Source organism: Zea mays, chromosome 5, assembly GCF_902167145.1.
Source record: "Zea mays cultivar B73 chromosome 5, Zm-B73-REFERENCE-NAM-5.0, whole genome shotgun sequence".
Classification (NCBI taxonomy): domain Eukaryota; kingdom Viridiplantae; phylum Streptophyta; class Magnoliopsida; order Poales; family Poaceae; genus Zea; species Zea mays.
The window spans coordinates 155641671-155669081 of record NC_050100.1 but is presented as its reverse complement, the minus strand read 5'-3'; the positions used below and the strand labels follow the sequence as shown (position 1 = coordinate 155669081).

At 44.2% G+C, this 27411-nt stretch overlaps 2 protein-coding genes across 4 annotated transcripts; both read left to right on the top strand.

Moving 5' to 3' along the window:
* The first annotated feature begins 651 nt into the window (after positions 1–651).
* Positions 652–2379, top strand: LOC111589288 (inositol-tetrakisphosphate 1-kinase 6-like). Of its 2 annotated transcripts, XM_023300088.2 has the most exons (3): positions 652–877; positions 1321–1356; positions 1945–2379. In XM_023300088.2, exons 1-3 carry the CDS (start codon positions 734–736, stop codon positions 2035–2037), a joined length of 273 nt encoding a protein of 90 aa, XP_023155856.1. In that variant the 5' UTR covers positions 652–733; the 3' UTR covers positions 2038–2379. The 2 variants fall into 2 exon arrangements, with proteins under 2 accessions (XP_023155856.1, XP_023155855.1); XM_023300087.1 differs by lacking the exon at positions 1945–2379 and having other exon boundaries at positions 664–877; positions 1321–1538.
* A 7292-nt stretch (positions 2380–9671) lies between these two features.
* Positions 9672–11398, top strand: LOC111589287 (inositol-tetrakisphosphate 1-kinase 6-like). 2 transcript variants are annotated; one of them, XM_023300086.2, is made up of 3 exons: positions 9672–9897; positions 10341–10376; positions 10964–11398. In XM_023300086.2, the coding sequence occupies exons 1-3, from the start codon at positions 9754–9756 to the stop codon at positions 11054–11056; spliced, it is 273 nt and encodes a 90-aa protein (XP_023155854.1). In that variant the 5' UTR covers positions 9672–9753; the 3' UTR covers positions 11057–11398. The 2 variants fall into 2 exon arrangements, with proteins under 2 accessions (XP_023155854.1, XP_023155853.1); XM_023300085.1 differs by lacking the exon at positions 10964–11398 and having other exon boundaries at positions 9684–9897; positions 10341–10558.
* The last annotated feature ends 16013 nt before the right edge of the window (positions 11399–27411 follow it).

The following is a 27411-nucleotide window of genomic DNA, read 5'->3' as shown; positions in this document are numbered from 1 at the left end:
CCAGGTATTTCTTTTTTCGTGTCTCTATTCAACTGTTGTCGTATAGCTAATCTTGAACTATGGATTGCGACAACCATTAGAATCCAGTTATATATACTTTGCTGCAGTGAGCAGCCAATTGGCCATAGACTGAACAATCTCATGTTCATGATGAAAAAGAAAAAAATGAGGGATTTAGAGTTTAGGAACCCAACCTGTTTTTACCTTTCGAGCTTGGCTGCAATGAACAGGAAGTGACTTCAACCCTTTATAGTGCAGGGCTGCAGGCTGTAGTTTCTTTTTAATTGTTTGCATGTATGTAGTGATGATGCATGACAAATCAAATGTGCTATTTGCTTTTGACCTACCTTATATAGGAATTTATGATGTGTAAACAGGCTACCTAATTCCCTTCCATCACATAAAATTGTTACCTGTTTGTATAGCACATAACTGCATTCTAGAAGATCACAGATAGTCAATAACATAAATTGCTCGTTCTTGGATTCGAAATTTTTTAAACCCAATGTGCAATGTAATAACTATGGACACCCCATCCATGCATTTAAATCTGTATATTAAAAATATTAATGTGGTTTATGTCCAATGCATTTCTTAGCTAACTACCTTCATCTAACACAATATTTAGGGCTACATCATCTTGTTGTTGACGGGTTCCCTGTGTTCAATCGCCGAGCAGAAAGCCAGGAACATAACTCAGGCGTTGGCGATTGGCATCTCCCTCCCCTGAGCCATGGCCACCGGGCGGCCCGTACGACTCGTGCTGGATGCCTCCCTCCTCCTCGACCCCTCCTCCACCAGGGAGGCGGCGGCGGCGGCTCTGCGGCCCGGGGTAGAGGAGCTGCGGCGGCGGTTGCGCTACTCCAACCTCACCGTGGTATGAGTGGCTTGGTTTTGTGTCTATTGGCGCGATTCGTCATTGTTTTGCTAAATGAGTTGGCTGAGATCTTACTGTTTAATAGTGTCGTACTGTTCAAGGAAATGCTCTCGCTGATAGATTGTCCTAGGAACTTGGCTAAAAGCTCAACTTTTCTGTTTTCTCTCTCCTGTTGATTAATGTCATATGCTCGAATGTTTAGGATCCTTGATGTCTTTTTAGGAACTTGGCTAAAAGCTCAACTTTGCAGTAATCCTTGATATCTGCATTTAGGATCCCGTTTAGGGCTACATCATCTTGTTGTTGACGGGTTCCCTGTATTCAAGTTTTAGCCCAATAAATAGTTCAAATGCTTGTTGTTACTGGATCAGTAGAGCTTAGAAGAGTTCATAAACTGAGCAAGTGATGGACATCTGATTATATCCTCTTCTATCCTTTTTCAGGCAATCTGCTATGCAGAGGGCATGCCAACTAATGAGGTGCTCTACTTATCTACATTATTATTACATCCCTCTGAAGTTGTATCTTCAGAAGTTCACATCGACAGTATTTTCTTCCTCTTGCCATACTTACCCATCATGGCCCATGGGGTGTCTATCTTATCATGCCGTCTTCAAAGAATGGCATCATGTTAACAAAAATGAATGAGAAATCAGTCATTTTTAATGGAAAGGCTGTTTCTTACTGCTGATCTGGTGGCAATTTCCTGTTAAACTTCTGCTTACTAGCATATGTTTCAATAATCTTTAGGCATGGTCAAATGTTTCTATATTATGTCGCGATATAATCAAGTGCATGATAACCCATGTCAAGTTCATCATGAAATATGGGACCATTGAATTTTGAATTGATCTTATGTAATTGTTATCCTTCATATCAGAAATAATGGTTTTTTTGTCACTGCCTTTGAGTTTTGAACATTTAAGACACTTGTTGGTTATTTGCTTGAGTACAACAGATTTCTTAACTGTCGAAGCTTCTTGCTTCAGCACAAAAGATTTCTTAACTGTCAAAACTTCCATACCAACCCTATGCGCCCTTATGAAATTGCTCCCTCTTTGATGTAGGAACTATGTGACTCATCTGTTCTGGTGATTGGATATATAATGAAAAAATCCCGTGAGGAAGACTTCGCAAGGGCAAGTTACTTTAGAGTTTAGAGTGTAAATGAATATTAACAGCTACTTATGTATTGGGTAACAACATGAACATCATGCTTTTTCATCTTGCTTACTTACGGAGATGTGGTTCTGTCACTTCTGTGACCGTTGCCGTGTACGGAGACGAGGACAATCCAGCGCTTATAATGTTTACAGAGATGTGGTTATGTGACCGTTGCCGTGTACTCAGGCTTTATTTCAACAGGATTTAAATATGAGATGTAGAGTGATTGATGTACATCACTTCACTAACCATGAAATCTGTAGAAGGCGAAACTACTAGCCATATATGATATGCATAATCCGTGTGGTAAACATTATCAATATCACACAAATTTTATTCTGATTCTCCCAGAAATCTGACAATGCGGTCCTTGGGCTTCCTTATGCGTTGGCCAACCAATCATTCTGCAAATCATTCAACTTGGATCTGCTTGAAGCCTCAGCTACACTTACTCTCGCTGAGTTGTGACTGGCTCTTGGATCAAGCCATGCAAAGAAGGCACTGAGTCTTGTCTACCAGAGCCTTCCCATGATTCTTGGTCATGGTGGGCTTGAGCTGCGTGCTCGAGCTCACGTTGTTTTAGCAAAGTGCCATTTATCCGATCTGAAATTCTCAAGTACTTTGCAACACTTCGTGTTACATTATGTGGACAACTTATTGCTGATCCTTTAATGTGTAAACCTCTCAACATATTGGTCTGCTCGACACATCCACCTAGACGCTAGAAGCTAGACCTGTTATGCTTGTCGAAACGCCTGGAGCGGCACATATCTATAATATATATTGTTATCGTGTTATTATACGGTTCCGTTGCAACGCACAGGCACTCACCTAGTAATATATAGAACTGGTTATGCATAAAACCGGGGCTTGCCTTTAATTTAACACTTAGATAGTGTTTGCCGGGGTGGCACTCGCTCGGCGAGCATCCACTGGTTATGTCCACCATCCTTCAGTACGTCTACCAACTGCATCTTGTGGTTGGCACCACATCACTTGCACGATCACCATCTCTCAGTCCTAAATGAGATGCAGGATGCATATGTATGAATATAATGAAAATATCACCAGATATACAAATACACGGTAGCGAACTAAATATTTAATTGTAAGACACCACAAACAACCACATGTTAGCTTTAGTTATCTACACGTCGTCGGGCATACGTAGTTACTACCATTAGAAAGACGACCGATACTTTCTAGACTTAACCAGCGCAATACGACATCACACGTGCAAGCATTTATCACATTCACTTTAATCATTCATTGGTTACTTAACATTAGGTTAGTTAAGTACTTAAGTTTCCTACGACTGATATGTAGACAGACTTAGTTGAAAAGGAACTAGACACTTAGTTGGGCTTTACAATTATTTATTAGGCGAACACGTATTAGACCTTAACCAATTTAGTTCCCTAATTTAGCGAGGCGTGTACTAGTTACCTACATACTTATGCTCACTTATATTAGTTATATTATCGTTACTGCGTGTTCAACCAAAATCAAAACGGGGAAACGGTCAACGCAAGACATACGCCACAGAGTAGAGCAATCCACAAAACACAACAAAATTAGGATAGCAGCACAGCAGTGGCTTGTTTTAACCATAACTCTTTAAATATTAATCCAAAACTAGCAAACTAAGATTTTCTGGAAAGCTTAGAAGGTGCTATACAACTTTGGTATTGTCATCACCGCACGATTAAACACTTAGCAAGGTCAAAAGGTGTTAACACAACAGCGCTGTCCAAATTTGGACAGATTCAGACTTGTGACTTTAAAAATTCATAACTGAAGATTCAGACATCCAAACAAAGTGATCTTAGACTTTCTGGAAAGCTAATTAAATATTCTACAAATTATTTATAAACATCACTGGCTGGTTTAATATGTATCAAGGGTGAAATACACTATGAAGGTTGTGCTGTCGAGAACTGGATAGATTCAGTCTTCAGACTTTAAACATCCATAACTTAATCTTCAGACCACCAAAAATAGTGATCCAAGACTTTTTAGAAAGCTTGGCAATTGCACTACATAACTTTTATAATCACCAAGAAGTGATTCTGTGCTTAACTGAATCAAACAACGCAGTTTTCAAAATCTGTTCTGACAGAGGACAGAACACAGCAACCAGTTCGTAAATTTTATAACTCTTAAACCGTCAGGCCTTTAGTTATGAAATTTTAACACAAGCAAGATCCGAAAAGCATCTACAACTTTCTTATAACGATCATGAACAGATTGCAACATTAAATTGAGCAAACAATGCAGTTTCTGAAATCTGTACAGAATTTGGACAGATTCAGTTACTGAATTTGTAAAAAGCATAACTCCTAAACTGTCAGACCTATGGCTGTCAAATTTTAACACAAGTAAGATAATAAAGTTATCTACAACTTTCTTGTGACCACCAATAACTAATTCCAAGATTAACTTAAGCAACCATTGCAATCTCTGAAATCTGTTCAGAAATTCGACAGATTCAGGTGCTGGGCTTGTGAAAAGCACAACTCCTAAACAATCAGGTTTATGGCTGTCAAATTTTAGTACAAGCAAGATAATCATGTTATATACAACTTTTCTATAGCACATATCTAGAGAAAACACAATTTAGTTCATCAAACATACAGCACACCGAAAACAGTACGTGCAGCCCAAAACAGCAATCAATACATTTCAGCTTCTATACAATTCAAGAATTGCCGCGTTCTAGAGACTTGAATTATTGTAACACTTTGACATTTGTTAGAGTTAAAGTAACCAAGTGAGAACTAATAAGTGGACTTACTAAATTTTTACTCAAGTCATCTCGTGCCTAGAATTACTATACATAATTAACAACGCATTCATCACAATAGTCAAATTTGGTATATAAGTATATCAAAGCACTTTTCACCCACTAGTTCTCATTTTAGCTTAGACACCACATGAGCGCTACTACTTTTCATCCGCGACCGTAACCATACGCATTTAGAATACAACAAGCAAATTATCGTGGCTACGACCTTAACCAATTCATCGAACAATTTGGCTAACTAGAGCAACGACACGGTCCGTTCGACAGCATACACGTCGGCTTGTCTATTACTATCACAATCTGAGACACAACATATATATATAACAAACACTTAACGAAATCGACTCCTATTTAACATGAGTTGGCTAATCTCTACTACTCTTAAGCACACAGTGTAGGCGTGCACACCTACGGTTCTGCCTCCCCCAGCGACATCCTCCGCTCATTCACACGTCCGCGGCCGCCCCCGCAATCAACGGGATTGCTCGGTTGCCCCCGTGATCCCCATCACCTCCCAGATCTCGTGCTCTCCATTCACCTCCCAGATCCCGTGCTACATCCAAGGAAGTGAAGTGGTGATGGTCCGCGGCCACCCCTGCAATCCCCTTCTACCGACAACGCTAGCCTTCCATCAACGAAGCGGCTCTTCCTCCGCTCGAACCCTAGGCGGCGGCGGCGCGACGCCCGTCGCCTGGATCCCAAGTCCCGCTCCCCCTATCCACCCTCCTTGTTCGCCCTCCCGTTCCCCCGCCGTGTCGGCCTCCTCGACATGCCCAACCTGAAGAAGCAATGCGGGAGGTTCATCTCCACCACGCCCTGCCCCAGGTGCTTCGACCTCCTTGCCATGGGGGAGCACAACGGACACGGTGGAGGGCGCCCCAGTCTGCACCCGGCGGACGGACCACGGAGGAAGGCAGCCAACGACACAGTGGTGAGCTGCGCCTTCGCTGACACCCCCGCAGAAACCTCGCCGACACCCCTCCTCGCACTTCCTACATCCTGCCCCTCCTCTCCTGCTCTCCTCCTTGCATCTCGCCCCGGGCCATGTCCTCTCGTCGCTCTCCTCCCGCGGCAATGCGGCATCCACACCGTGGCTCTCGACCTCCCCGGCCAGGGCCTCTCTCCGTCGCCGCCCGCTGCGTCCGTGCCTGCCTGGACCAGCGCGCTCCGGTAGATGCAAGGCGGTGCCTGGTGCGACGACCATACTGTGAGGTGCGAGACAACGGCGGGTGGTGTAGCGGTAGCGAGGCCCTCGTCGATGGAGTTGCAAGTCAGCCGCTATGGCAGAGCCAAGATTCGCCTTTGCCGAAGCCACCTTCGCCTTCTAGGACCGCCAGTCGCTCGGTAGCGAGTACGAGGTACACACCTCTTGCTCCACGAGAACAGCCCTGATCTGGGTTAGGGATTTTTTAATGACCATATCTGATTAGCCCTATCACGCATTGCTTTCCAATTTGATTTATTGCCAGGCTGATTTGTAGCTAGAAATCGTTAATTGAGAACATGTGGTTATCCATGGATCTTAGTGCGTAAGTTAAAGGACTACAAATGTTTGGGGTGTTCTATTGTGTTTGGGTAGTGGGAGATAATTATGTTCAAGATTTGACTGTTTATTCAAGAAATTTTATTCGGATATTATAAGGTGTGACATGAATTCCTCGCAAACAAATATGATCAGATAGGACCAGATTGTAACCAATGGCAGGCCATCAAGATGGAAAGCGCTGATGGGTGCTTTGATGTTGAGGAGCTTTTATGTTTCCATATTTCGAAGGCAACCACGTGGAGCCTCCTCTACAAGTCATGAGTCATGAAAATTGGATGCCATGGTTGCTCCTTGAGCCCTTTAAATTCTTTTATATTTGTATGTTAAATTAATTGGTTTTGTTATTTACTGTATCACTATTTGTCGTTCTGGATGGTACATGCTTGTCATTCTGATTTAGGTTAAAGAATTTAGATATATTGCTAGACTTGTCAGTTGGAGCATACTTATTATTAATTGGCCTAGCAACAGGATTCGTGCAATTGCATGCTATAATCTTCTTAGAAACAATTGTTTGGGCTGAAAATATGATGTGGAAACAAGGTCATTAGATCATTTCAAAAGTGTGATTTTTCTTGGATGTCCATTGTCGAAATTTCTTTTGTACTTATGGCATAAGTACCACTATCCTTATATATCAACTGTTATACATGCAAAGAAACTCTAGATAGGAAATTTTGAGGTCCAAAATATTTGTTTGTGCCACTTGTTCTTTGTTTGTTTAGAAGTTACATTGAGCTTGGATATGAAGTCAAATTACCTTGTTATTTCATTCTCCGTACACATTGTAAATCAATAGTATCACAATAAGATGCAAACAAGGGAAACATGAGAGGAGTACAAATTTGATTTGTAGATACTAAAAAATAGGTATGCTTGTGTTATTTTTTACAGATTTGGATGTATTTTATTCTACAGCCAGTGTGACCATCATTGCAAGGAAGCATTCTGATGTTATGTGAAATATCAATAACTTTGCCTATGTCCTGCATGTTAGTGAAATTTATTAGAAGATGTTAAGTAGCTTCAATTCAATAGACTCGATAGGTGGATTCAACTGATAGGTTTTATTCTTCTGTTTGTTCTCTAACACACGAGTTTATTGGTTGTGAACAACATTCAGTTGATCTTCATCCAGTCTGAAATCTTTTTTCTGTTCTTGGCTGAGATCTGAATATAACATATACAATAACCTGAACTCAGATGGTCTAAAAAATAATCAGAGTGGTGCCACGGTCTGTTTAACATTACAGTCAAGCTTATCAGTATTCGATTTTGTTTCTAAGGTTTGATTGCTCCTCTTCTCATTTCCTACATAACAGTGTCCTTGTCACTTGTAAATGTTTTTTTAATCCCACACGTAGGATGAACAAGGGATAAAAAGGGGTCGCTCTCATCCTACAAGTGCCAAGAGATGGGACAACACACGCATGTCAAGAGATGGGACAGCGACCCCTTTTTATCCCTTGCTCATCCTATAGTTGGTCTAGAATTTTATTGGCTCCACTGCTTACTAAATTGTCATTACTGCTTTGTGTCTTAATCACACATTACATTACTTTGGATCAGATCAATGTTATTCCGATTGCTATGATCCTATCTACCAATGTGGACATGTAAATGCCAAACAAATATGGCTGTATATACGCAGGGTTCTATTCGACCTTGATTTTTTAACTCAAAATCAACGATGCTTATTCATAGATTATTTCCTTCCATTAACAATTTCTTCTACTAATACTTGAATACAGAAGGATGGTGATGTAGCTCTTTTGCACGAAACTATTGTTGGTTGGGTCTCTTTTGAAGGTAACATGCACTTCCTCATTAGTCATTAAGGTAGTAGTAGGACACAAATAACTTCTGTTTCATGTCCTTCGTTAAGTCCAATTTATTTATACGCGGTATATAGTTGGTCGGATCTCTTCTAAAAGTAATGTCAATATGCTACCAAATGAATGGAAAATGAAAAGTTAGTGCAGGAAAACATGTTTTCTTTCTGCTCCAAGTTTTTGTTCGGAAGCTAACTGCTTTTCCAAATCATATAGCTTCTTTATGGCGTCTTCTTTCTCTTGCTGTAGTTTTTTGCCAGTTAATCTCATCTAAAAGTATTGTCAAGCCGCTACCAAATGAATGGAAAATGAAAAAGTTAGTGCAGGTGAAATTGTTCTCTTTTCGGTTCAAGTTTATCTTTGGAAGCCAACTGCATTTCTAAATCATATAGCATCTTCTTGACATCTTCTTTCTCTTTCCGGTTCAAGTTTTTCTTTGGAAGCCAACAGGAAACAATATTGGAAAACGTACTTTCTCATGTTTAATCCATATTTACTACTTTAATAATACCCTTGTTTTATTTGCAGTCGCATTATTCGTAGGTTTCATGTTCAATGAACTGGGTCTGTGCTTGGGTGGACCATTTATTTTAGTTGGCGCATGTTGTTAGCAAATTGTAATAACAAAATGGAAATAAAACAAAGAGAATTTATCTGCTCTAAGTCATAGTACAGAATGGATTCCGTATTATATGTTGTTATTTTTTCCCTATATTATATCCTTACACCGATCACATAAATGTCTTTTCCCCTCTACTTTCAGATATAACCATAGTTGACCTCAATGTTCAAAGGATGGCCAGGTATTTCTTTTTTCGTGTCTCTATTCAACTGTTGTCGTATAGCTAATCTTGAACTATGGATTGCGACAACCATTAGAATCCAGTTATATATACTTTGCTGCAGTGAGCAGCCAATTGGCCATAGACTGAACAATCTCATGTTCATGATGAAAAAGAAAAAATGAGGGATTTAGAGTTTAGGAACCCAACCTGTTTTTACCTTTCGAGCTTGGCTGCAATGAACAGGAAGTGACTTCAACCCTTTATAGTGCAGGGCTGCAGGCTGTAGTTTCTTTTTAATTGTTTGCATGTATGCAGTGATGATGCATGACAAATCAAATGTGCTATTTGCTTTTGACCTACCTTATATAGGAATTTATGATGTGTAAACAGGCTACCTAATTCCCTTCCATCACATAAAATTGTTACCTGTTTGTATAGCACATAACTGCATTCTAGAAGATCACAGATAGTCAATAACATAAATTGCTCGTTCTTGGATTCGAAATTTTTTAAACCCAATGTGCAATGTAATAACTATGGACACCCCATCCATGCATTTAAATCTGTATATTAAAAATATTAATGTGGTTTATGTCCAATGCATTTCTTAGCTAACTACCTTCATCTAACACAATATTTAGGGCTACATCATCTTGTTGTTGACGGGTTCCCTGTGTTCAATCGCCGAGCAGAAAGCCAGGAACATAACTCAGGCGTTGGCGATTGGCATCTCCCTCCCCTGAGCCATGGCCACCGGGCGGCCCGTACGACTCGTGCTGGATGCCTCCCTCCTCCTCGACCCCTCCTCCACCAGGGAGGCGGCGGCGGCGGCTCTGCGGCCCGGGGTAGAGGAGCTGCGGCGGCGGTTGCGCTACTCCAACCTCACCGTGGTATGAGTGGCTTGGTTTTGTGTCTATTGGCGCGATTCGTCATTGTTTTGCTAAATGAGTTGGCTGAGATCTTACTGTTTAATAGTGTCGTACTGTTCAAGGAAATGCTCTCGCTGATAGATTGTCCTAGGAACTTGGCTAAAAGCTCAACTTTTCTGTTTTCTCTCTCCTGTTGATTAATGTCATATGCTCGAATGTTTAGGATCCTTGATGTCTTTTTAGGAACTTGGCTAAAAGCTCAACTTTGCAGTAATCCTTGATATCTGCATTTAGGATCCCGTTTAGGGCTACATCATCTTGTTGTTGACGGGTTCCCTGTATTCAAGTTTTAGCCCAATAAATAGTTCAAATGCTTGTTGTTACTGGATCAGTAGAGCTTAGAAGAGTTCATAAACTGAGCAAGTGATGGACATCTGATTATATCCTCTTCTATCCTTTTTCAGGCAATCTGCTATGCAGAGGGCATGCCAACTAATGAGGTGCTCTACTTATCTACATTATTATTACATCCCTCTGAAGTTGTATCTTCAGAAGTTCACATCGACAGTATTTTCTTCCTCTTGCCATACTTACCCATCATGGCCCATGGGGTGTCTATCTTATCATGCCGTCTTCAAAGAATGGCATCATGTTAACAAAAATGAATGAGAAATCAGTCATTTTTAATGGAAAGGCTGTTTCTTACTGCTGATCTGGTGGCAATTTCCTGTTAAACTTCTGCTTACTAGCATATGTTTCAATAATCTTTAGGCATGGTCAAATGTTTCTATATTATGTCGCGATATAATCAAGTGCATGATAACCCATGTCAAGTTCATCATGAAATATGGGACCATTGAATTTTGAATTGATCTTATGTAATTGTTATCCTTCATATCAGAAATAATGGTTTTTTGTCACTGCCTTTGAGTTTTGAACATTTAAGACACTTGTTGGCTATTTGCTTGAGTACAACAGATTTCTTAACTGTCGAAGCTTCTTGCTTCAGCACAAAAGATTTCTTAACTGTCAAAACTTCCATACCAACCCTATGCGCCCTTATGAAATTGCTCCCTCTTTGATGTAGGAACTATGTGACTCATCTGTTCTGGTGATTGGATATATAATGAAAAAATCCCGTGAGGAAGACTTCGCAAGGGCAAGTTACTTTAGAGTTTAGAGTGTAAATGAATATTAACAGCTACTTATGTATTGGGTAACAACATGAACATCATGCTTTTTCATCTTGCTTACTTACGGAGATGTGGTTCTGTCACTTCTGTGACCGTTGCCGTGTACGGAGACGAGGACAATCCAGCGCTTATAATGTTTACAGAGATGTGGTTATGTGACCGTTGCCGTGTACTCAGGCTTTATTTCAACAGGATTTAAATATGAGATGTAGAGTGATTGATGTACATCACTTCACTAATCATGAAATCTGTAGAAGGCGAAACTACTAGCCATATATGATATGCATAATCCGTGTGGTAAACATTATCAATATCACACAAATTTTATTCTGATTCTCCCAGAAATCTGACAATGCGGTCCTTGGGCTTCCTTATGCGTTGGCCAACCAATCATTCTGCAAATCATTCAACTTGGATCTGCTTGAAGCCTCAGCTACACTTACTCTCGCTGAGTTGTGACTGGCTCTTGGATCAAGCCATGCAAAGAAGGCACTGAGTCTTGTCTACCAGAGCCTTCCCATGATTCTTGGTCATGGTGGGCTTGAGCTGCGTGCTCGAGCTCACGTTGTTTTAGCAAAGTGCCATTTATCCGATCTGAAATTCTCAAGTACTTTGCAACACTTCGTGTTACATTATGTGGACAACTTATTGCTGATCCTTTAATGTGTAAACCTCTCAACATATTGGTCTGCTCGACACATCCACCTAGACGCTAGAAGCTAGACCTGTTATGCTTGTCGAAACGCCTGGAGCGGCACATATCTATAATATATATTGTTATCGTGTTATTATACGGTTCCGTTGCAACGCACGGGCACTCACCTAGTCACAGTAGAAGACTTAGCGAACCATTTAGACATTGCAACTCAAAACATGGGTGGGAGCAAGTTAATTAATGTTTCTAATCCTTTTCTCAACTTAAACTGCACAACACACAAGTCACTGAAAACATCATATTTTAGGAGGTCTAACATAGAGGCATTAACACCTGGCATAAAACTCCGTAGGAGTTACATTGGCTACTGAGGGACCTAAAACACTTATGTGCATGTGCTATCGAATTGTTCTCCAATTTTAACCAGGACTGACTTATGAATGCTATTTGCTTCCAATAATTATTGGGCTGCGATAACGCTCATATAAGACTTCTAATCGATCAACAAGACATTTATTTATCCAAAGGGAATGGAATGCAATAATTTATAAAGCTAAGCATCGATCTGTCATACAACAAAAATCATGACAACACCGACAGATACTATCCACTAACCGTTGAAAAACTAAACTTACTTCTCGCTTTGCCACAACAACCCCCTTTAGTCACATGACCATCGGGAGCATCCTTCACACGGTTATATGACAGCAACCTAAACGTTGTGTCCCACAATACATATATTTTGCCTCATTGCGAGTATAACCATATTACGGCATATACCTGCACACCTCAAACAAATACCTTACGCCACCACTACTAAATACACCACGACACACACCCACATACATGTCCCCATGTTACGCACAAGACATCAACCACACCGGTGACTCCAACTGGACTAATCATACCCTCATCTGCATTGACTATCACAATCATCGATCACATGCATAAAACAACACACTTTTCACATAGACACCTATCGATGCATTCCCCAACACATAATCCGCATTTTTAAAAATTTATCCTCGCAGCAAACCACACATCAACACATTATTCGAAACTTAAAAACATCCGAGTTCTTGTTCTACGTCATTTTCTTCTATATACGTGTTCATTCATACAATTAAAATTTCACGCGCATATTCACACACGCACATCATCAACCAAAGCATAATTAGATAAACTACAATTCGCACACATCAACAACCTCTTGTTCTCTATTCGCGAATGCGATCCTACCAACATGTATAGCCGAAACATTTTACACACATCCATTCAAAATAATTAATCGAGTCGATCGAGAGCGACATGCATCGGCTCACCATAAACAAACCCAATCGGCGTTTGCAAGAACGACGGTGATTCCGATTTGTGCATCGCTACGAACATCGACGAGCGCCGAGCGGCTTGTCTTCTCCTCGCAAAACACGGGGTGCCTCTCCTCCACAAAACAAAAAAATAAAACAGCACACATACACAATTAATCGCGTGAAAATAACGTCGATGCGGAATCGAACAAGGATTTACGCGGTCTCACCGGGGTGAACGGCGTCGATGTTAGGGCTGCGCAGATCCGGCGACGTGAGACGCGTAGACGGTCGAACCGCGCAGATCAACGATGCGGCATGGGCTGTCCCCCAAACACCAACGCGACGGTGTGGGTCGGGGCTGCGCAGATCGAGCGAAGCACGCGATGCGGAGGGGATCCGGGGCTGCTGTTTTTGGACCGGCATCGATGCGCAGAGAATCATGGCGCCATGGCTGCTGTCTGAGCAGGGGCTCCCAACAGCTGCGCTAGGAAGAAAAATAGGGGGCGTCCATGGAGGTTTGCTGCTGGCCGTAGAGTAGGGGAAACAAAAGCCGGCTGGAGATGTGGCACAGGGAGCGCGAGATTCATCACCTGAGCAGGGCGTTGGCCATGGGCGACGGCGGCTCACCAGCTCGAGCTCGAACCAGAGAAGTGACCTGCGCCATGGCTAGAGCAGAAGGGCTCGTGTCGGGTTCTGGTAGGTCGAGCTCAGCCAAGGGGAAAAAGGGGTGCCCACGCCCATGGAGATGAGGGGAAACACTAGGAAGCTTGCTTGAAAATGGGAGGAGACGAGGAGCCAAACCGCTCTCCAGCAGGGAGCGAGCGCTAGGGAGGAAGAAGCTGCTGCTGAGTGTGGCGCCATGGACAGGGAGCACCGGCTTCCATGGGGGAAGAAGGTGTTGCTGCATTGCGCGCTCACTGGAGCTTGCTCGAGGAAGGGAAGGAGAGGAGGCGCCATGGGAGGAGCACGGCTCCCTGATGGCTGTTGCTGCCGTGAAGAAGAAAGGCAGGGAAAAGCTGTGGCGGCTGGAAATTTTTGAGGGGTGGGAGTGCAAAATAACCATGTGCAAGGTGAGAGGGCTGCTATTTATAGAAGAAGCCCTAGGGTTAGGGTTTCCTAGTGGGCCAAATGGGCTGGGCTGGAATGGGCTTGGCCCAAAATCCCAAATCGGGTCGCGCTAATTTATTTTCTGGAATAAAAATGTTCCTGCAGATTTCGTCTGTACGCAAAACAGAGTGAACTAGAGTTGCGACGAACGGACGATTGAGCGATTAATTCGGTCGAGAGTTTTATTTGAATTCGCTCGGAAATAATTCCTCGCGCACTATTTTAGAAATGAATGTTTCTCTCAGACTTCTGAGCGGCTTTGGATTTTTAGTCGGAGAAAGCGAATCGTGACATTTTAAAATTGTTGTCGATACGGGGTTTTGAGTTCGGTTCGGACATGAGATATTTGGCTGAGTCGAGTAAGAATTAATTTAAGGACGACATATTGAGTATTCCGTCTGAGTGTACGGACTCGGATTAAAATAGTCGAACATCGATCGAAGTTCGAGGAATTGGATTCGGGCTCAGATCAGATAACAGTCGTCGAGAGTTTGATTTAATGAGCTTCGGATGAGATTTATAATTCGAGAATGATCTTCGAGTTTGCATTCGTGCTGAGGATAAAAGTTTTAACAGCTCCAAATTTGGTTGTTCTTGAGATTGAATAATTCCAAACTTGGTGAAATATGGATAAATAATCTGGATAATCAGAGACATACGCGAGCGAGAAATAGAAATTCTCACTGAGCATCCGAGATTAGGATAAATCTCCCGACGTAACATGAAATAGACACCTGGGGTGTCACAACTATCACCAAATTAATGGAGAAGCTAGATAAAAGAAAAGCAACTCTTGATGCTCAAGAAGACTTGCTTATTCTTGAAAAGGAAAGAAACCTAGAACTTCAAGAATTGCTACTCAATAAAGATGAAATGCTAGATGCCTTGACTAAAGAAGTATCTTTAGTCAAGATAACTATAGAGGATAAAGAAAAAGAAGTAATCAATATGAAAACCTCTATAGCTAATCTTGCAAATGAAAATGATGCACTTGAATCAAGCACGTTAAGCTTGAATGTCCAAAATCAAGAACTTCAAGTGCAACTTGAAAATTGCAAGAACATCAATGCCTCATCTTTATTGATTGAATCTAAGTCTAGCTCCTCAAATAATATCTTTTGCAAACATTGTGCCAAATACCATGCTTCTTGTTGTTTAACTAACCATGCAAGGAAGAAAAGCCCACAGGTGAAGGTCAAATAAATATTGAAGAAATGCTCTAGCGATGATGGGTTAAAGAAAATTGAACCCAAGTATAAGTCCCTAAAGCCCAACAATGGAAGAAGGGGGCTTGGGTTCAACTCATCCAAGGAAAACCCTAGCACAGTGCATAAGGGGTGGAGATCCCCCAAGTTCATAGAGGGAACCACTCTATATGATGCCTTGGGGAGGATTCACTCCTCAAATCACAAGTCAACTCAAGTAAAGGTAAACTTGAGTTCCACAAAGAGTAAGGTGAAGGAAGCGGCATCAACAAGTGGAGAAAAATTTAATGCTCCCATTTCTCACTCTTATCTTTGTGATTACATGTTGACTTGGGATTTAGGGAAATTGGTTGTTAAATATGTGGGTGCCTACACTAAAAGAAAAGTCATGAAAAGAAGTGTGTGGGTACCCAAGGCTATAACTAACACTGCAGGACCCAATTCAATTTGGGTACCTAAAAGCATAGCCTAAATTTGTTTTGCAGGTCTACTCCTCTGGTTGGTCAAGTTGGGTGCTTGACAGTGGATGTGAAAATCACATGACCGGGGAGGAAGACATGTTCCATTCCTTGCAACTAACTCAAGAAGCACAAGAAATTGTGTTTGGAGATAGTGGCAAGAGTAAGGTGATTGGTATTGGTAAAATTCCTATCTCTAACCAACAATCACTTTCAAATGTTTTATTGGTAGATTCTTTAAGCTACAATTTGATGTCCGTTTCATAACTTTGTGGAATGGGTTATAATTGCTTATTTTCTGATGTGGATGTGAAGATCCTTAGAAGGGAGGATTCCTCTATTGCCTTTACAGGTCGCTTGAAGGGCAAACTCTATCTTGTTGATTTCACAACAAGTAGAGTGACGCCTGAGACTTGTTTAGTGGCAAAATCTGACAAGGGTTGGCTTTGGCATAGCCGGCTAGCTCATGTTGGCATGAGGAACTTGGCCAAACTTCAAAAGGATAGTCACATTATTGGACTAACAAATGTTGTGTTTGAGAAAGATAGGATTTGTGGCGCATGCCAAGCAGGAAAGCAACATGGAGTCCCACATCAAACAAAGAATGTGGTCACAACAAAAAGGCCATTGGAGCTTCTTCACATGGACCTCTTCGGACCTGTGGCTTACATCAGCATTGGTGGTAGTAAGTATGGTTTAGTCATTGTTGATGATTTTTCTCGCTTCACCTGGGTTTTCTTTTTGAGTGATAAAGGTGAAACTCAAGAAACATTGAAGAAATTCATGAGAAGAGCTCAAAATGAGTTTGAGCTCAAAATCAAGAAAGTGAGAAGTGATAATGGGACGGAATTCAAGAACACAGGTGTCGAAGAATTCTTAGGCGAAGAAGGAATCAAACATGAGTTCTCGGTTCCTTACACTCCACAACAAAATGGTGTTGTGGAAAGAAAGAACCGAACTTTAATTGAAGCAGCTAGAACCATGTTGGATGAGTACAAGACACCTGACAACTTTTGGGCAGAGGCGGTCAACACCGCCTGTCATGCAATCAACTGCCTCTATCTTCACAAGATCTACAAGAAGACTGCTTATGAGCTTCCCACTGGTAACAAACCTAAAGTTGATTATTTTAGAGTATTTGGTTGTAAGTGCTTTATTCTTAACAAGAAAGTCAAGAGCTCAAAGTTTGCTCCTAGAGTGGACGAGGGTTGCTTGCTTGGTTATGCATCAAATGCGCATGGATATCGTGTTTTCAACAATACCACTGGTCTTGTTGAAATAGCGATAAACGTGACATTTGATGAATCTAATGGCTCGCAAGGGCATGTTTCTAATGGCGCTGCAGGAAATGAAGAACCACCTTGTGAGGTCATAAAGAAACTTGCAATAGGTGAGGTGAGGCCTCAAGAAAAGGATGATGAAGTAGGAACTTTGTGGATGACCAATGAGGTTTTTGATGTGGGTGCAAAGGTGGTGGGTGACAAATCCTCCACCCAAGCAAACCCATCAACCTCAAGTCATCCAAATCTTGAAGAAAATCATCAACCCCAAAGGATGCCAACGGTGGTAGAAGATGAACATGAAAGTGTTGATGGTGAAGTGCCTCTTGATCAAGTAGATGATGAGGAGGAACAAATTCAAAGACAACCATCAGTGCCTCATCCTCGAGTCCATCACACTATTCAAAGAGATCATCCGGTGGACAACATCTTGGGTAGCATCAGGAGAGGGGTAACAACTCGATCTCGTTTAGCAAATTTTTGTGAATTTTACTCGTTTGTTTCCTCTCTTGAGCCACTTAAGGTTGAAGAAGCGTTGGGTGATCCGGATTGGATAATTGCCATGCAAGAGAAATTGAACAACTTCACCCGGAATGAAGTCTGGTCCTTGGTTCCAAGACCCAAGCAAAATGTGATTGGGACAAAATGGGTCTTTAGGAACAAACAAGATGAACATGACGTGGTTACAAGAAATAAAGCACGGTTGGTTGCCCAAGGCTACACTCAAGTGGAAGGACTTGATTTTGGTGAAACATATGCGCCGGTAGCAAGGTTAGAGTCAATTAGAATATTAATTGCCTATGCTACTAACCATGATTTCAAGTTATATCAAATGGACGTCAAGAGCGCGTTTCTAAATGGACCACTACAAGAGAGGGTCTATGTGGAGCAACCGCCGGGCTTTGAAGATCCAAGGAAGACAAATCATGTCTATCTACTTCACAAGGCACTCTACGGGCTTAAACAAGCCCCTAGAGCTTGGTATGATTGCCTTAAAGATTTTTTAATTAAGAATGTGTTTACAATAGGAAAAGCTGACTCTACATTATTTACTCGCAAAGTTGACAATGAATTATTTGTGTGCCAAATATATGTCGATGACATTATATTTGGTAGTACTAATGAAAAATTTTGTGAAGAGTTTAGCAAAGTAATGACGAACAAGTTTGAGATGTCTATGATGGGCGAGCTCAAATACTTCCTGGGATTTCAAGTCAAACAACTCAAGGAAGGTACCTTTCTATGCCAAACCAAATATACACAAGATATGCTCAAGAAGTTTGGCATGGAAAAGGCAAAGCACGCCAAGACTCCAATGTCATCAAATGGACATCTCGACCTAAATGAAGAAGGTAAACCTGTAGATCAAAAGTTATATAGATCAATGATAGGGTCACTGCTTTATTTGTGTGCATCTAGACCTGATATCATGTTGAGTGTGTGCATGTGTGCACGCTTTCAAGCTAATCCTAAAGATTGCCATCTTGTTGCCGTTAAGAGAATCCTAAGATACTTAGTGCACACCCAAAACCTAGGATTATGGTACCCTAAAGGCTCCCTTTTCGATTTGCTTGGCTACTCTGACTCAGATTATGCCGGTTGCAAAGTAGATCGAAAAAGCACTACTGGGACTTGTCAATTCCTTGGGCGGTCCTTAGTGTCATGGAGTTCCAAGAAACAAAATTGTGTTGCACTTTCCACTGCAGAAGCTGAGTACATAGCAGCTGGGGCATGTTGTGCATAGTTGTTATGGATGAAGCAAAACCTTAGAGATTTTGGTTGTGAGTTTAACAAGATTCCACTATTGTGTGACAATGAGAGTGCCATAAAACTTGCAAACAATCTGGTGCAACACTCTAGAACCAAACACATTGACATTAGACATCATTTCTTGAGAGACCACGAAGCCAAAGGAGATATCGAATTGTTTCATGTGAGCACCGAAAATCAACTAGCCGATATCTTCACAAAACCCCTTGATGAGACTAGGTTTTGTTTTCTTAGGAGTGAGCTAAATATCTTGGATTCTCGAAACGTGTCATAGAACTAAAATTTTGATCACATGATTGATGAATTTAAAATGGTTGTTTGCACAAAATGTCATGAGAAATACTATTTTTATTATTAGAATTACTCATGTCATATTTGTTAAGTGCTATTAAAGCCTTACCGGGCAATATCTAAAAATAGGTTGAGTAAATCGGCTGAGTAGGCCACTCAACCGGTTTTCCCCTGGTGAAAACCGGTTGAACCGGTATAAAAACCGGTTGAACCGGTTTTGACCGCCTCCGCGTCCGTGCTGTCTGTCAGCGCCGCAGTCTACGCTGTCAGTCTCGCAGACTGCGCTGTCAGTCTGGCAGAAAATCCGTGCAGTCAGTCACTTTTTCTGCGTGCTTTTACTGCACAGTCTGACGGGAAACTGGTTGAACCGGTTTTATAACCAGTTGAACCGGTTTTCGTTTTGTTGACTAGCCGGCGCCTCTCTTATTTCTCTCCCCTTCCTTCCTTCTCTTCTTACCAGCTCCTTTTTCCCAGCCGACGCCGCCTACACATTTTCCTCTCTCTCCTTCACACTCTCACCACTCCAAAACCCATTTGTGCCATCCACTCTTTGGAAGTTTTGTTGGAGATTCGTTCATCTCGGCTTCCTCCATCATCTCCCTCACTCTTGTTGGGATTTCTGTGATTCAAACTTCGGATCGAGGTATTACCCTATTTCATTTCTTTTACTCGATCTCACCCGTTCTTGATTATCTAGTGTATCGTTTCTAGGATACATTTTAGTTTAGGTGCTTGCAACACTTAGACTATCTTCGTTTGTCTCGAACATTGTTTGAGTTTAGTGGTTTGATATTGTTCGTTGTAGTTGAACCGCTCGCATGAACGGTTGAAGTGCATGCTCAATATCATACGCGTCTCTACTCAAACGTGTTTGTTAAGATCCTTGCTCATCATAGGTTCTATCTTTTCTTTTTAAGGATGGTGCGTCGGAGGAATCCATCTGTTGTTGAATCTGACTCCTCTGACGAACAAGAGATTCTTGAAGAAACTCCCCCGCGTTCCAGATCCAAACATGGACGAGGATCTGGCAACGTCATGCAGGGTGGTGAGGCCTCCGGGTCTCATGGAGCTCGCAGTCGGACGGCCCGGAATCCCTCCGGTCGGTTCCGACCCGCGACAAATCCACAAGCATGGGAAGAACAAGTGATGATGATGGTGGGAAAGATGATGAGATTGACCTCCCCCCTGCCCACGCCCCTATTATTCGTGGGTTGGTCCTCCACCGGGTGGAGGACCGTCGTTCTGGCAATGAGCCAGTTACTGATTTTACTGCCAGCGGGGGTTCTGCACTTCTTCAGGACATCCGCTTTCAGAATCCTGCATTGCGCATTCGTGATGCCAGGATTGATGGGAACCGTTTCTGGACTCTCCAGCATGTGGATTTTTACAACTCAGTAATCCTTCCCAAGAAACATCAGCCCATACTGCATCAGCGCTTCATCAACTGGGAAGGCTGTGAAGCTATTGGAGATCCTGAAATGACACAGGCTCTGAGGGCCTGTGAGAGAAAGAAGATGAAGAATATCATGACCTTCCAATATGACTGGAATGATGAGGTCATTGCCCAATTTTATTCCACTCTTTGGATCAAGCTGGCCGATGAGGAAAGTCCCTACAACTTTCCTTATCTTAATTTTTATATTGAAGGCAGCTGGTACAAGGTGAGCTACCGGCGATTCGCTCACATTCTTGGATTCACTGACAATGACATTTCTGGTGATAAGATCAAAATCCATGATTTTCGCCAACCCACCAGAGATGAAGCCAGAGATCTTCATCTCTCTGAGTCTAGAAAATATTAGGAGTCCACCAACACAAATATTACAGATATATCAACTATCTCAGCAGAATGGCCCTCATTCCCAAAGGGGGTAACCAGATGAATTATTCTTGGAGAGAGTAAGGTTTTGCTCTCATTCATGAAGCCCAACAGCTCAGAGAGCATCAACGTTTTTGATATGATCTAGCAGGAGATTATTCATGCTGCCTGCTTTCCACTTAAAGGATGTCTACATGCACCTTTCATAATGAAGATGATTGAAGTTGTGACGCAGTTCCGTTATGAAAAAGGTACTAGACATCAATCTTATACCCCTTTCTGGATTGATCCCAACAATCCAGCAGGGCGCTTGAGGAAAGCTCCTTCCAGCTCCCGTGCACATACTTCTGCTGGTCCTGCTGCTGCTGCCGGTGCCTCGCGTCCCTCCCCTGGCCGCAGATCTCCCACGCCACGTGGTCGTGGTCGTGGTCGAGGTCGTGGCCGAGGGATGGGTGCCCGCTTGGCCCATGGGATTACAGCATTTTTCTCTATGTGCCGAAATATTTCTGCTGATGTGCATGAGCTGGCAAGGCGTCAGCGGGAGACTGACGACAATCTTCGTCGTCAAGCTTCCACTATGGGTATGCCCTTTGCCCCTCGCTCGCCTGACGTGCCTCTTCATCCGCCTCCCCTGGAGATCAATGAGTGGCACCAGCAAGCCTACGGGGTGCCTTTTATGTTAGCAGACGACGAAGAAGAAGAAGAAGAAGCATACTTTGATGATCGTGAGCAGTTTGCCCCGCCTCCCTACCAAGGGGATCCGGGTCAATCCTCGTCTCATCCTCCGCCCCAGGATCCATCTAGAAGCTATCCTCCCCCAGATCAGTCTGGGGAAGACCAATTTGCATCTAACCTGGCGCATCATTTCTTTGCTCCGCATCATCCTCCTCCTAACTGGTGATCTTTGGCTTGGTGGCTCTCTCCTTTTTTGGTTCTTGTTGCCAAAAAGGGGGAGAAGGTTTCTTCTCTTAGCAGTACCTTTTATTTATGTAATGAACACCGGTTTGTAATAATTATTATTAGTCTATCTCGTGATGCATGTGATGAAGGCTTAGGGGCCATAAACTTAAACTTCTTAAATGACGTGATGTGATATCATTATTGTAATAGCCAGTAGTAGCTTTTCATATCTTATGCTATGCAATAATGAGCTTGTCTATGTAACACTACTCTTGTTATCATCACATCCTATATAATTGTGTTGCATCCCTCAATTTTTGTGTATTGTGTTGTTTGTTCACTCTCTCTAAATATGTTGCAAATTGACATATCAAGTCAATATTAATATCACAAAACTCATGCACATATTTAGGGGGAGCTGCACATACACAAATACTTTCATCTCGCAAATGTTCTTAATTTTCAATTTTTATCTCTACTCTTGTTTGTTTTGGCATCAATCACCAAGAAGGGGGAGATTGTAAGTGCAATCAACCCTAATTGAGGGTTTTGGTGATTAAATGACAAAACAAACAAAGTTTCTAACAAGTTTGCTCCTAGCATGTACACAGTATTTCTACAGACAGGAGAAGCACAGATCTTATGAGCATAAAAATGTAAAGCACAGCGGATTTAAAATTCTACATCAAATGGCGTGCTCCAAGTGCTTGGAAACATCGGCAGTACTCTTTTTATAATTCTTGAGTTATAGGATTCGCCATTCAATTAAGAGGGATCCGCAATGGTTAAGTAAGTTTTGCAATGAGCTAAGTTCAAAATCCTTCAAAATCATCTTCGAGAACATTTTTCCAGATCATGAATGCCTTAAGAAAAACCATTTTTCACTTCCCACATAAGTTCCACCTTTGTTCACTTCAAAAAAATTCAAAACTTGGTTTTCAGCCCTGGAAACCGGTTCAACCGGGCCTGGAACCGGTTCAACCGGTTTTGGGACTATTCCTCTGCCATCCCTGCTCTAACCTGTCTGACAGTCAGTGCTGTCAGAAAAGTCATTGCAGATCTTTTGGGAAAACCGGTTCAACCGGAATTTTTCCTGGCTCAACCGGTTTTGATTCCGGTCGAGTCTCCGGCTGAGTAGGTTAGTGAACCAGGTTCTCCCTGGTGGAAACCGGTTCAACCGGTCTGAAAACCGGTTCAACCGGTTTTTACCGATTTTCTCCCAACGGCTGCCAGCTTTTGGTGGATCCTTTATATACCCCCACACTCTCTCTCTCTTATTTACTTCTGCCTCTCCCATGAAATCTTGGCTGACCAAACTCTCAACAAGTGCATTCATTTCACCTTTCACACCCGCAATCGCATCTCCTTCAATCGCTTGAAGGATCCTTGGTGTGAGGTGAACTCGATCTAACACACTGTCATTTTCATCTCGATTCTCCTATTCTCATTGTTCTTGAGCTCGTTGCAAACTTGATCTTGTGCGGATTTGTTACTCTTGGAACCTTGTGTTCCTTGGCGGTTAGAGGTTGCTTGGGAGTCTCCAAATTTGTGGACGACCTCAAGAAGTTTGTATCACCCGCTCTTTGAGCATATTTGAGAAGAGATTGCCTTGACCTTTGTGGTCGGCTTGTGGAGGATTAGGGTTGGAAAAGATCTGGCCCTTTGTGGGCTCCTCAACGAGGAGTAGGACACCTTTGTGGTGGTTGCCGAACCTCGGGTTATATCATGTGTTCTTGTGTATTCTTGTTAAGCACTTTAAGTTTGTTGGTTGGTTCATATTATCTATTCGAGTAGATCTTGCGTAGGGCAAGTCATTAGCAAAATCTTTCACTACTTCGTAATATTTGTTTATCTCAGTTGAGCAGGTTCAAACTTGTTTAGTTGTAAACAAAATCAACTGAACCGGTTTGCACCAGTGCAACTTTAATCTAACCAATCTCGAAGTTTTTAGTGAAAATTTTCAGGTGTAGCCTATTCACCCCCCCCCCCTCTAGGCTACTTTCACTAAGCCCCGACTTGTGGGCCCAGGAACATAATAGATATAATACTTGGAGCAACTAATGCTCCCTGTTGGAGCAATCTCCTTGTGCCCTGATATCTGTGATCTGCGTAGTATTAGCGTGTAGGGGAAGCTTCCCTGGCAACGTACGAGTGATGATGGATGGGCACAGTGTACTTCGCAGCATGGACGTACTGTTTGGCAATGGGATGGATAGGCACGCCGCCTGCAGGATGGCCTGGACGCTGCCTGCCAGCTGAGTGGACAAGACACATTAAATGCCGAAGGGGCACATTGCCTGTCAGCGGGATAGTCAGGCGGCGCATCTTCTCCGCAATAAATGCAGAGACAGCGCGGCCCAGAGGCCTTACGTCAGGCTCCGTCCGCTAGCTTACGTCACGCGTGGTAGGCCACGTGGCAGCATCAGGTCTCTACCTGGGCAAGGAGCAGTAGCGCTACGCGGACAGGATCCGCACCAGGCTGGGCCTGGACACGTGTCGGCACCGGACCCCTGTCTGAGCAAGGCCTGGGTATTCTCTGCCCCCGAGTCCCGGAACCCGGCTGTGGGTAGTCTGAACCCCACGCAGAGGGGTCCGGGACCAGTCCCGGAGGTCCGGGTCACACTCGCGGGGTCCTAAACCTTGCCCCGGAGGCCCGGTCTACATGTATAGGGGTTCGGTATTTTCCCATGGGGGTCCGGACCCACTGTTGGCATCCTAGAGTGTATCATTTTCTCTGGCCACATGGCGACCCTGGGGCCATCCACATGGTGGAGTCGGGTGCAGTTCGCCACGTGACTAGAGATAGTCGCGTGGGCACCGCGCCTTCATACTGTAGTAAGGGGTACCCCTGATTCAGGGGACCGACAGTGGCCCTCGGGCCCACCTCAGGGGAGGATACAAGCCTGTAGGTGGGGCCAAAGCTTGACCGGTGATTGGCACGCTGCTCCTGTGCGCTTGCTGTTGTAATTACTGCCAGCCCATCTTCGGCTGACTGACCCGTGGTTTCTGCTCTTGATGGCTTTACTGGGCCATGCGCGGGGTGCCTCGATACCGCTGCATTTGGTTTTGAAAATTCACCTTCTCTGTCTTCTGCGGCGGCCCTAAGGAGGCACGGTACTGGCGCGAGCGGCGGTTCAACTTCTCTGCACCTAGGAACCAGTGCCCAAGGAGGATGACTTGTGGGCCCGGGCCCCCACTTCAGAGACTAGGTTGTTGGTTTCGGCGGAGGTGAAGAGGCGCACTAACGCAGGCAGTGGCGTGCACCTCACGCGGCGGTTCGCCTTCTTCGCACACAGAGGCTGACGTCCAAAGAGTATGACTCGTGGGCCCTGGCCCCCATGCCAGAGGCTGGTCCGCTACTTTCGGCGAAGATGAAGAGGCGCAGTGATTTGCTCCTTGTGTGGCAGTTCGCCTTCTCCGCATTCGGAGACCAGCGCACCAGCTGTATGACTTGTGGGGCTGGGCCCCCATGTCATTGGTTGGGTACACCGGTGTGCATTGGGGGAGACTTCTCATGGCATTTCGGGGCGCGAGCGGGGGAGTCTGCCTTTAAAAAAGGGGGTTCATCCCTCGAGTAGCAGCCATGCCTTGCTTCTCTCCCACTCGCTGCGCCCCTTTGCCTTCAAGGTTTCTGCTTTGCGCTACCGTAGTTGCCATAGCCGTGTTAGTTCATCCCGAGCGCTTTTAGACTGAGTGGACGCTTGACCTGGCGCGCCGCCTGCCCGGATGGAGCGCGCCGGCGTTCGGTGGAAGGATCCGCGTCAGCGCCTTCCCCCTCGGTGATCTCGTCGCAGGGGAGCTCGCGCTCTTCGTTTCTTGCGCGATGGCGCTGCCGATCTCGCCTTCTTCTTGCTGTTGCTGGAGGAGTGCGACCTCGCGGGGGTTGGTGTTCTTCCACCAGTGCTCAGTTTCAAGGATGTTCATCAGCCTCGCGGTGGTGGGAAGCGAGCCGGGCTGCGGTCTCCCACCAGCGCTCGGCTTCAAGGATGATCACTAGCCTCGTGGTGGTGGGAAGCGAGCCAGGCTGCGGCCTCCCCCTGTCCTCAGCTTCAAGGATGTTCATCAGCCTTGCAAGGGGTGGAGAGCAAGCTGAGCTGTGGTTCCGCCTTCCGCATGAGATGGTGGCCCGCCTCTTCCTCCAGCATTCGGAGGAAAGGGTGTTCGTCATCCTTGCGAAGGAGGCAAACTTCGGCTACACGGTGCCGGCCAGGCCACAAGCGTCGTTTGCCGCCGTGCATTCGACTCCTTAGCTTGGATGGTCTTGTCGTCACCCCCATAGGAGGACGGGGGCGAGGGCCTCCTTGCCATGGTGCACACGCTGAGGTGGTCGTCACCGCTGGCAAGTCGCTGGTGCTGAAAGGGAAATGTGCCCTTGGGCCATTTCTAAGTGTTTTGGTGATTTAGTGTCCAACACAAGTGTCTAAGTGTAAAGAGGTGGACAAAGTACAAATCAAGGATAAAGGTATGTTTCTCAGACTTAGTACATTGTTTTATGGACTAATGTATTGTGTCTAAGTGCTGGAAACAGGAAAAATCCAATTGGAAATGTCTTGGCTCGAGCAGCCAAGAATCTGCTGAGTCTGGGTGCACCAGACAGTGTCCGGTGGTGCACCGGATAGTGTCCGGTGCGCTAGGCTGGTTCGAGCGAACTGGCCGCTCTCGGGAATTCACCGGCGACGTACGGCTATAATTCACCGGACTGTCCGGTGTGCACCGGACTGTCCGGTGAGCCAACGGTCGGCCGGGCCAACGGTCGGCCGCGCGATCTGCGCGGGACACGTGGCCGAGCCAACGGCTAGAAGGGGGCACCGGACTGTCCAGTGTGCACCGGACATGTCCGGTGCACCAACGGCTCTCAAGCTGCCAACGGTCGGCTTCGCTATTTAAGGAAGGAAATCGGGCACCGGACAGTGTCCGGTGTGCACCGGACTGTCCGGTGCGCCAGTCGACAGAAGGCAAGATCAGCCTTCCTTGATTGCTCTCAACGGCTCCTAGCTACCGTGGGGCTATAAAAGGGACCCCTAGGCGCATGGAGGAGTACATCAAGCATTCCTACAACATTTCTAAGCACCAAGACATAGATTTCGCGCATTCGTTTCATTGTGATAGCATATAGAGCTCTTGTGGAGTTGTGAACTCATTGAGTCGTGTTGCGAGCTCTTGTTGCGATTTGTGTGCGTGTTGACACTCTGATTCTTGTGTCTTGTGTGCGTTGCTAATCCCTCCCTTGCTCCGTGTTCTTTGTGAATTTCAAGTGTAAGGGCGAGAGGCTCCAAGTCGTGGAGATTCCTCGCAAACGGGATTGAGAAAAAGCAAACAAAACACTGTGGTATTCAAGTAGGTCTTTGGACCGCTTGAGAGGGGTTGATTGCAACCCTCGTCCGTTGGGACGCCACAACGTGGAGTAGGCAAGCGTTGGTCTTGGCCGAACCACGGGATAACCACCGTGCCATCTCTGTGATTGATCCTTGTTGGTTATTGTGTTTTGTTGAGGATTCCTCTATAGCCACTTGGCAATTATTGTGCTAACGATTAACCAAGTTTTGT